The sequence below is a fragment of the Chiloscyllium plagiosum genome, unplaced genomic scaffold (assembly GCF_037043375.1).
Source record: "Chiloscyllium plagiosum isolate Xiang-an unplaced genomic scaffold, Cpla_swu_hap1 HiC_scaffold_26, whole genome shotgun sequence".
NCBI lineage: Eukaryota > Metazoa > Chordata > Chondrichthyes > Orectolobiformes > Hemiscylliidae > Chiloscyllium > Chiloscyllium plagiosum.
The window spans coordinates 52,998,504-53,009,480 of record NW_028270164.1 but is presented as its reverse complement, the minus strand read 5'-3'; the positions used below and the strand labels follow the sequence as shown (position 1 = coordinate 53,009,480).

Here is a 10,977-nt window from a genome sequence, read left to right as displayed (position 1 = left end):
TGCACAGTCTGGCCACAGAGTGACCAAATGCTCTGGTATCTTCTGCCAGATTTCAGGAGGGAGAAGAGTTTGAGTGAGGGGTTGTGTGGGGTCTTCCACAATGCTGTTAGCCTTTTGGATGCAATGTGTGGTGTAAATGTCTGTAATGGAGGGATGATAGACCCTGATGATCTTTTCACTTGGTACTTCTGGCTGAAGATTGCTTTGAAAGCTTTACCTTATCCTTTACACTGATGTGCTGGACTCTTCCATCATTCTCTTCCTCCTCTCGTAAGTTGTTTAATCGTCCACCACCATTCACTACTTGATGTGGCTGGACTGAAGAGCTTAGATCTGATCCATTGGATGTGGGCTCGCTTAGCTCTATCACTTGCTGCTTATGCTGTTTGGCGAGGAAGTAATCGTGTTCGGTGGCTTTACCAGGTTGACACTTCATTTTCAGGTGTGTCTGGTGCTGCTCCTGACATGCCCTCCTGGATTCACCGTTGAACCAGGGTTGATCCCTGGCTTGATGCTCATGGTTGAGTGGGGGGGTTGAGCTGGGCCATGAAGTTACAGATTGTGCTGGAGTACAATTCTGCTGCTGTTAATGGTCCATAGAATCTCATGGATGCCCAGACTTGAGTTGCTAGATCTGTTTGAAGTCTGTCCAATTTAGCGTGGTGTTAGTGCCAAATAGCATGATGGATGTTATTCTCAATGTGAAGCTGGTACTTTGTCCCCTCAAGGACTTTGCAGTGGTCATTCTTGCTGAAACTGTCATGGACAGATGCATCTGCAACTGGCAGATTGGTAACGAAGAGGTAAAGTATGTTTTTTCCCTCGTGTTGGTTCCCTCACTACCTGCCGCAGACCCAGTCTAGCAGCTATGCCCTTTAGGACCTGACTAACTCGATCAGTAGTACTGCTGCCAAGCCACACCTGGTGGTGAGCATTAAAATCTCCCACCCAGAGTACATTTTGTGGCCTTACTATCCTCAGTGCTTCATCCCCTGCACACTCTGCCTTTTCCAGTAACTGTCTCAATTTCCTTTTGAAAGTCTTGGTTGAAACTGCCTCCCCCACCCCGCCACACACACACACACACACACACACACACACACAGTCAGACACTGTCGCCCAGACCCTAAATGCTCACTGCATGGTTTCTCATCTCATTTTTTTCTTATTTTGCCAACTATTTTCTATTGGTGCCCTCCCATTCTCGATTCTCGATCTTTTCCAGTGATGAGGAACTTCAGTTCTGTGGGTAGATTGGAGAATTTAGAACTGGCCTCGGTGAATACAGGTTGAGCAGAGATTTGATATAAACGTTCAAAATAATTGTGTTTGGACAGAGTGGACAGGAAGAAACTGTTCCCATTTCTGGAGGTATCAAGACCCAGACGACCCAGATTGGAAGTAATCTGGGAAAGAAGTGATGGTGATATGAGGAGAACCTTTATCCTCAGAGAGTGGTCAGGATCTGGAAAGCAGTGCCTGAGTGTGGGATTGAGACACTGCCAAGTAAGTCCTTCAAAGAGAAATAACATCATTATGAGATATTAGCAGAGGAAGAGGAGGAAGGCACTGGGTGAATTGATCCTTCAGAGGGTTCGAACAGATAGAACTGGCTGAGTGATTGTCTGCTGTGTTTAACCACTCAGTGATTTTACGATATAATTCTGAGAGCTGTAGTCTCGTGGTATTATTGCTTGACTATTAATCAAGAAACTCAGCTAATTTCCTGGGGATGTGGGTTCAAATCTTGCCATGGTAGGAATTTAAGTTCAACTTCTAAAATCTGGAATTATGAATCTACTGATGACAATGCTGAAACTGTCATGGACAGATGCATCTGCAACTGGCAGATTGGTAACGAAGAGGTAAAGTATGTTTTTTCCCTCTTGTTGGTTCCCTCACTACCTGCCGCAGACCCAGTCCAGCAGCTATGCCCTTTAGGACCTGACTAACTCGATCAGTAGTACTGCTGCCAAGCCACACCTGGTGGTGAGCATTGTCGATTGTTGGAATACAACCCCATCTGGGGCATGAATGTCCTTCAGGGAGGGAAATTCACCAATCATACCTGGTCTGGCCTACATGTGACTCCAGAGCCACGGCAATGTGGTTGACTCTCAACTGCCCTCTGAATTGTGCTCAGTTCAAGGGCAACTGGGGATGGTGAATAAATACTGTCCAGCCAACAATGTCCCACCATTGAATTAAAAGAAAGCATGGTCACCTCCCTCTGCAATATATTAAAGTTTTATTTACTTCATGTCCATGTAAGGCATGAGAATGTTGGAAATATTTGTTTTGCTTGTTGCCTTGTATCAGGTTCTTTATGGTGCGGGAACCAGTCTCTGTTGAATGTATCCCCACTAATTTTCTTGAACGGCATGTAATGGGAACTAACAAGGGAGCAAGCTATCCTCGATCAGGTCTTGTGTAATGAGACAGGAATAATTCATGATGTCATCGTTAGGGATCCTCTTGGAAGGAGCGATCACAGTATGGTTGAATTTAGAATATAGATGGAAACTGCAAAGACAAAATCCAATACCAGGGCCCTGTGCTTAAATAACGGAGTCTACATTAAGATGAGGGAAGAGTTAGCTAAAGTAGACTGGAAGCAAAGACTTTATGTTGGAACAGTTGTTGAAGAGTGGAGGACTTTCCAAGCAATTTTCCAATGTGCTCAGCAGAAGTATATACCAGTGAAAATGAAGGAATGTAGGAAAGGGGGTAATCAGCCATGGATGTGTCAGGAAATAAGGGAGGCTATCAAATTGAAAGAGAAGACATATTGAGTGGCCAAGATCGGCAGGAAGCTAGAAGATTAAGGAAGCTTTAAAGGTCAACAGAAAGCCACAAAAAGAGCTATAAAGAGAGGTAAGATAGATAATGAGAAAATAACTATCTAAAGACAGATAGCAAACCTTATCTATAAATATATCAAACAGAAAAAGAGTGGCTAAAGTAAACATTGGTCCTTTAGGGGATGAGAACGGAGAATTAATAATGGCATATGAGGAAATGACCGAGGCATTTAATAAGGATGTTGTGTCGGTCTTCACAGTGGAGGACACTAATAACATGCCAGTATTGACAAAGAGACAAAGGTGGGTGAGGACCTGGTAACAATCATTATCATGGAAGAGGTAGTGTTGGGCAAGCTAATGGAGCTAAGGGTAGACAAGTCTCCTGGCCCTGATGGAATGCATCCCAGGTTGCTAAAAGAGATGGCGAGAGAAATAGCAAATGTACTTTTGGTAATTTTCCCAAATTTGCTGGACTCTAGGGCAGTTCCAGCAGATTGGTAAACAGCAAATGTGGCATTCCTGTTTAAAACGGGAGGTAGACAAAAGATGAGGAATTATAGACCAGTTAGATAACCTCTGTAGTGGGGAAAATGCTTGAGTCTATTATCAAGGAAGAAATAGCAAGGCATCTAGATAGAAATTGTTCCATTAGGCAGACGCAGCATGGGTTCATGAAGGCCAGGTCATGCTTAACAAATCTCTTCAAATTCTATGAAGACATTACAAACACAGTGCACAACAGGGATCCAGAAGATTTGTGTACCTAGATTTCCAAAAGGCATTCGACAAAGTGCCACACAAAAGGCTGCTGCATAAGATAAAGATGGATGGTGTTACAGATAATGTATTAGCATGGATAGAGAATTGGTGAACAGATGGGAAGCAAAGAGTGGACATAAATGAGTGCTATTCTGGTTGGAGATTAGTAACGAGTGATGTGCCACAGGGATCAGTGTTTGGTCCGCAATTATTCACAAATTATATCAATGATTTGGAGTTGGGGACCGCGTGTAGTATGTCAAAGTTTGCAGAAGTCATCAAGATGAGTGGTAGAGCAAAGTGTACAGAGGACTATGAAACTTTGCAAAGGGACCAAGATAGTTTAAGGGAATGGGCAAAGGTCTGGCAGTTAGAATACAATGTAAATCAGGTTTACTCCACAGTTTATGCGAGATTTATGTCCGTCTTTATTATCATTTTAAGGAGGTAATATTTTTATCACTAAGTATGTAAGTTAGCTCAGTGAGCTGGAAGGTATGTTTTCAGATGTTTCATCATCATAACTAGGTCACACCATCAGTGAGAGTCTCCGGTGAAGCGCCGGTGGTATGTCCCACATTTCTAATTATAGTTCTTGGTTTCTTAAGATGGGTGATGTCATTTCCGGTTGTTTTTTTCAAGGGATTTAAATCGATGTGTTTATTGATGGAGTTCTGGTTCGAATGCCATGCCGCTAATGTGCTGAAAACCTTGCAAAACATAAGGATAGATAAGTCCCCTGGGCCAGACGGGATATACCCTAGGTTGCTACAGGTAGTGAGGGAAGTGATTGCTGCACCTTTGGCAATGATCTTTGTGTCCTCACTGTCTCCTGGAGTAGTGCCAAATGATTGACGTTTGGCAAATGTTATTCCCTTGTTCAAGAAAGGGAATAGGGATAATCCTAGGAATTACAGACTAGTCAGTCTTACATCAGTGATGGGCAAAATATTGGAGAAGTTTCAGAGAGACAGGATTTATGATTACTAGGAAAACCATGGTTTGATTCGAGATAGTCAGCGTGGCTTTGTAAGGGGCAGGTCATGCCTCACAAATCTTATTGAATTCTTTGAGGATGTGACAAAACATGTTGATGAAGGTAGAGCAGTGGATGTGGTGTACATAGATTTTAGCAAAGCATTTGATAACGCTTCCCATGGTAGGCTCATACAGAAAGTAAGGAAACATGGAATATACAGAAATCTGTCTGTCTGAATACAAAATTGGCTGGCCCAAAGAAGACAGAGGGTGGTGGTAGAAAGTATTCAGCCTGAAGCTCGGTGACCAGTAGTATTCTGCAAGGATCAATTCTGGGACCTCTGCTCTTTGTGATTTTTATAAATGATTTGAATGAGGAAGTGGAAGGGTGGGTTTGTAAGTTTGCCAGTGACACGAAGGTTGGGAGAGTTGTGGATAGTGTGGAGAGCTGTTGTAGGTTGCAATGGGAAATTGACAGGATGCAGAACTGTGCTGAGAAGTGGCAGGTGGAGGTCAACCTGTAAAAGTGGGAAGTGATTCGCTTTGGAAGGTTGAATTTGAATGCAGAATACAAGGTTAAAGGCAGAACTCTTGGCAGGGTAGAGGAACAAAGGAATCTGGGAGGCCATGTCCATAGATCCCTGAAAGTTGGCATCCAGGTTGATAGGGTTGTTAAGAGAGCGCATGGTGCGTTGGCTTTCATTAGCAGTCGGATTGAGTTTAAGAGCCGCGAGGTTATGCTGCAGCTCTACAGAGTCCTGGTTAGACCACACATGGAATATTGTGTTCAGTTCTAGTTGCCTCATCATCGGAAACATGAGAAAGCTTTAGAGAGAGTGTAGAGAAGATATACCAGGATGCTGCTTAGACTGGACGACATCTCTTGCGAAGAAAGGTTGAGGAAGCTAGGGTTTTTCTCATTGGAGCGAAGAAGGATGAGAGGTGACTTGATCGAGGTGTACAAGTTGTTAAAGGCATAGGTAGAGTGGATAGCCAGGGACGTTTTAATGATGAAGTGACATAATTTTAAGGCAATTGGAGAAAGATTTAGTGGAGATGTCAGAGGAAGGTTCTTTACTCCAAGTGGTGGGTCTGTTGAATGCACTGGTACTAGAGTCAAATACATTGTGGACGTTTAAGTGACTCTTGGATAGACACATGGAAGTTAATACAATGAAGGGAATGCAGGTTAGTCTGACTTTAGAACAGGATAAAATGCTGGCACAATATCAAAGGCCGAAGGATCTCTACTGTGCTGTACACTTCTACGTTCAATGAAGTGGTGTCTTCCAAATTATCTACAAATATTACAAATGGGTTATATAATAGCTCAGTAAACCCAAATTATTGAGCTAGTGAGGCATCAGAGATGACAGCACATTCATGGCTTATTTGCTCGAGCAAAGATAGCCTGAAAGGGTTTCCCTTGATCTTGTTTGTGCTCCATACACACGTCAACAAATCCCGTGTCACGGAGAGTAGCCATGTATGGTTCAGGTGGCCATTTTTCTATTCTTCAACAATCCAGCAGCAACAATCTTCCTTAGAACTTCCAGGCTTAAGGTGGTGACCATCAGTCCCCCTGTCAAATAAAGGATAAATACTCAATTTTCTGATCGGTTGTTTCTTGGAATTTAGGTGAAGAAGAATCTCAGTATCAAGACCTTCTAGTGAAAAAGCAACCACACTCGTGGAATCAAAATGCTGTGGATTTTCCTAACTCACCTGGGCTTTTGTTCCCTGACCATCAAAGTGGATGCGCCCTGAAACAAGGAGGGCCAATCAGAAGGCTTCCAGCAAGGGAGGTGCAGCAGGTTGTAAGGGAAGGTAAGCAAAAGAGAGAGGGATTCAATATGGAGATTCCTCTCTGCAAATGTTTCAAAATCTGATGAAAAAAAGATTCAGCAAACAGGCCACCAGTGATGAGTAGAAGATGGGGGAGGTTGGAGTGTCCTTCCAAGATGGCTCATGGCTGCTCCTGTACTCAGGGAGTAGGGGGAAGTGTCTGGGAGAGACCACCCTGGATTGCTGACCCATTGGATGACCACCTCCAGGCACCTAAACTGAATCCTGCTAGAAAGTTGCTTCTTTGAACTGGCTTCTGTTAATGAGCTACCCACATGTGAAAGAGTGGCCCAGAGGCTGAATTGGCATGTCAGCCAGTAAGATAATTTATAGCTATTGCCCTCATTCCCTCTGGGGTGGTGGGGTGGGGAGCAAATATTCTGCCTTCTGGCTTGATTATTAAACTCTGGAAGAGTCAGGATTGTGATCAGAAGGGTGTGGGATGTTGGGGCTGGGGAAGTACTGGCCTTTGGGTATGTGCCACCTGTAGTCCCTCCCTACCAGCTCATTGGAATAAGTTCACTATACATGTGCACGCTGACACCTCAGAATTCAGGAGATTTCAATAAATCAAGCAGCTTTCAACAGATTGCTACTGGTTCAGAAACCTGAGACGTTCCTTCAGTGGTGCGCGATATTTCAGCTCGCAGTTTTAAATGATGATCATGGGTCAGCTTCTGGCAATCTGCATTCAGACACTGGAAGATCTCTGGGCAGGAGATTCCAATTACCACCAAAAAAGGAGACCCTTGAGCTTTTTGGCACATTGCCACCCAGTAACTAAATGTCATCTCCTCAGTCAGGCAGACTTGGAAATAATTCCTGCTAATTACACCAACTTCCAGCTGCATGTGTTATGAAGAAGTTAAGAAAAAACGAGTGAGAGTAGATCCAAAGTATTCAAAATCACAATGGGTCTGGTCAGAGAAAACAGGGAGAAAAAGGTTTCCATTTGTGAAAAGATCGAGAATGAGAGGGCACCAATTGAAAGCAGTTGGCAAAAGAAGCAAAAATGACACTAGTATAAACATTTTCCATACAACGAGTAGTTAGGATCTGGGTCAGAGTCTGAGATGCAGTGGACTTATACCAAGGCGTCCAAAACAAAAATGAGACAGTCACTGGAAAGGTAGAGTGTGCAGGGTTAAAGGGAGAAGGCAAGAGAGGAGCCCAAAATAAAATGTTCATTTGGAGGGTGAGTGGAATGGGCTGAATAGCCTCCTATTGTGCTGTAATAATTCTGAGAGGTCCCGACATTTGCTTTAACCAGGTATCACCTGAACAGGTTGTCATGGAAGCATGTGGTTCAAAAAACAAGAAAGCTGCAGGGAGTGCTGCCAGGACTGCACAGTTTACAGCACATTGGTGTGAATATTCCCGAGAGTGGCACCCACTGTCAGGATTTTCACTTCTATTAATACTGTGCTCTGTATTTCTAGCTGGGAATTCTGATCCCAGCTCCACAGACAGGTAAGGCGTAGCTGAAATGAACACAGTCCCCCCCACCCTATAGGGCGGGATAGTCAAGGAAGGAGTCAAACCATGTCCCATTTTTCTGCAGTCAGTTGCTATGGTCTGAGTGTGGGTTTAATTCCTGCAAAGGATGAGGATACCACGAAGGATACTCCTCTCATTCCCTCTCCTCCCCGAGGCATAGTGTCCCTCAGGTTAAATTACCATCAGTCATCTCTTTCTCTGTAATAATAAAGCAGCTCTGTGGTCCTCTAGGACTAGAGTGACTTCTGAGAATTAAGTATCCAGCTTTGAGAGCTGCTGTTAAAGGGTTAAGTATGTGAGATGAATTGAAGGTGAGGTTGGCAGTTGAGATTCGTGAATCCAATACGAAGAGCTATGCAGTAAAGTCACCAATATTCCTACCAAAACATGCAGCTGCTACATATTAGGCAAAAATAACAGCTGTATACAAAAGATGTTGAGTAGATAATACAATTGGCAATTATGGAAAATTCAAGGAAGAATTGGAAAAGAACACTCATAGAGAAACAGAAAAAGGAGAAAGTGTAAAGGCTACATCTTTTTATTTCCTTTAGTTTTGGACACTGGACTAAAAATGAAGGTTGTCTGTGCAGCATGTACCTCAAAAACAAGAAAGCTGTAACAAGTGCAGCCAGGGCTCTACAATTAACTATAATATGGAAGATTCAGGGAGGAATTGGAAAAGAATACAGATAGAGAGACCTAAACAAGAAATTAAATTGCATAAAGACCCCATCCTACTATTTCCTTTAATTTTGGACTCTGGACTAAAAAGGAAGATCCTACTTTAAAGAAGACAGTTGTGACAAAACTGATCTTTTAACAAGGTTATGTTCTCGTTGGCTTTTTTTTCCCCAGAGAAGCCGTAAAAGCAGCAATTCCAAAAGGTCTGGTTTTAACTACTTGAGAATGCTTTCAAGCTTTTGAAAATAAACACATCTCCAATGAAAGGGGAGTGGTCAGTTCTCCCAGCTCAGCATTATCTCTGCTTTGATTTGGTTTTAGCAGCCTGGCTGTTCACTGAAAGCAGTCAGTCAGTTTTGCGGCTGCTGGTCCAAGTAACAGCTACATGGAAGGTGTTCCAAGCTGAATCTCTCTCTCCTATCAGGCAGTGTTTGATTTTACATTTTTTGCCCACGGGTGTTTATGGGGATTGTTGGGAGTGTTTGAAATTGCGTCATTAAGTTGGGATAATCTGTTGAGTTTTCCGATAGACTAAGTTCTTCTGTATTCAGTCTCTTTTGTTTGCGTTTCATTTGGTAATCTTGCAAATAAATTATTTTGTTTAAAACTAAGTGGTTGGGCCAGTTGCATCACTCCTGGAATATCCACATACACCTGCTTAAAACAACTCGCAAAGTTAGGGTCCAGCCTACTTTCTTGAAATGTTTTGAGGGGGTCCGGCCTAGTCCAGAACACAGCACAAAGAGATGGTTTATAAAATCCAGTTTTCTGGAATACACTGTGTATTCCACATGATGTTGGAACATTGAGAGCTAAAGCAGACATCACAGAGCAAATGAGTTCTGAACAAAAGCAAACTTTCTTGACAATGATGCTCTGATTGGTTCCCGACCAGATAACCATGTCGTGTGTGGGGAACAGAACCACCTGGCCAGCAAAGAGAAAGCATCAAAAAAATCTCACGGTCTCTCTCACCTGCATGAAGGTAATAGAAAGTTCCGAATAATAGCTAGCGGCTTCCATATACCTTTATGTGTGAATCCCCTGTTAAAGAAGGAATAAAATATCTTCAAGAACAGTGAAAGGACAAATTCCAGGAATAGTGGGGTTTGATTTCCAGCAAACTACCCCGGTCAGTCATGACAATGGGCACAGGCATTACAGGCTGAGGTCTTCCTTCTCTAAGTATTGTAGATACTGTACTATTGACTGATTCTATAATTATTGAACTTGTCTTGGACTTTTAAAAAATCTCCTGCCTCTCGAGGAAAATCTGGCTGCTGGTCAAGGTGGTGAGGAGGAGATCTGGATGGAAAAAGGGATATTGTAGAAGAGTCACTATAAATAATCCTTCTGTCCCTGATTGTTCTACACAAAGCACACAAGTGGTCAGGGCCATGTTTAGCTAGTATAGTTCTCTCTAAACTTAAGTAAATCAGCATTTGACTACCAGGCTAATCAGTGACATGTCAATCAAGGGAGATTAGTTGATATGTGACCCCACCATTCCATCCTGACTGCACCATTTCCCTTGAGGTTTAGGATTTTTCAGAATTGACCAGCACAACACTCTACCTGGTTTCATAACTCGGTAAATCTCTCTGCATCCAGATTGCAGATCAGGCCAGAAGTAATAACAGTTGCAGTGAAATACTCTGTCCACCACGTTGTCTTCCAGAGGGATATGTTCCACACTGCCGTGAAACAATGGCACCTTCCCGGTCTGAATATCAGGTTGCAACCTCCTGCTGGCTACACAGTACATGTATTCAGAGTAATCCAGCCCATAGAGCTTGCCCTTCGGCAGCGTAAGGCGTTTAGCAGCTTCCTGCAGACCGAGCCCTGGTCCAAAGCCCAGTTCCAGCACCACACTCTCAGGCTGAATGTCACACAGTTTGACAGCATTCACTTCCACCAATTTACCCTTCCCCTCTAAGAACTTTTTCACCATCCATCCCCAGGGACCCTGCGTTGGTTTGCTCAGTTGTTTGGTGAGGTGATCGAAAAGCATTGCTGCTGCTCACAGAGCTGTGAAAAGTTCCCCTTCCTGTTGCACAACGTGGAACCTCAGCCTTGATGGATGATTGACAGCTTGGATGACGATTCACTGTGATCCCAGCATCAGTTTACAAACAGACTGAGCCAGTCAGCTGGGCTGAGAGTGTGTACATTAAACTGTTGTTGTTCAGTGACAGTGCTGAGCAAACAGACTGAAAGCAGCCAGAGCACAGAGAGACTCAGAGAAAGGGGGTGGGGTAATGTTCTGAACAGCTCTGCTCCAACTCCTGGGCAGCTCAGCATCTCTACTAGAGTTAAACATTGTTCTCACTGCAGCTCACAACAACAGAATGCAGACTGGTTCCCGTACTGTAAAGGGCCTGATATAAGGCAACAAGCAAAACAACTATTT

The 10,977-nt window shown here is 43.4% G+C and overlaps 1 protein-coding gene across 1 annotated transcript; it reads right to left on the bottom strand.

The window, feature by feature from the left end:
- Positions 1–1,947: 1,947 nt before the first annotated feature.
- On the bottom strand, positions 1,948–10,648 carry LOC122545233 (uncharacterized). The gene is given in 3 exon segments (XM_087973732.1): positions 1,948–6,051; positions 6,053–6,123; positions 10,143–10,648. Coding segments are annotated over 3 exon segments (636 nt in total). The 5' UTR covers positions 10,579–10,648; the 3' UTR covers positions 1,948–5,922.
- Positions 10,649–10,977: the final 329 nt, after the last annotated feature.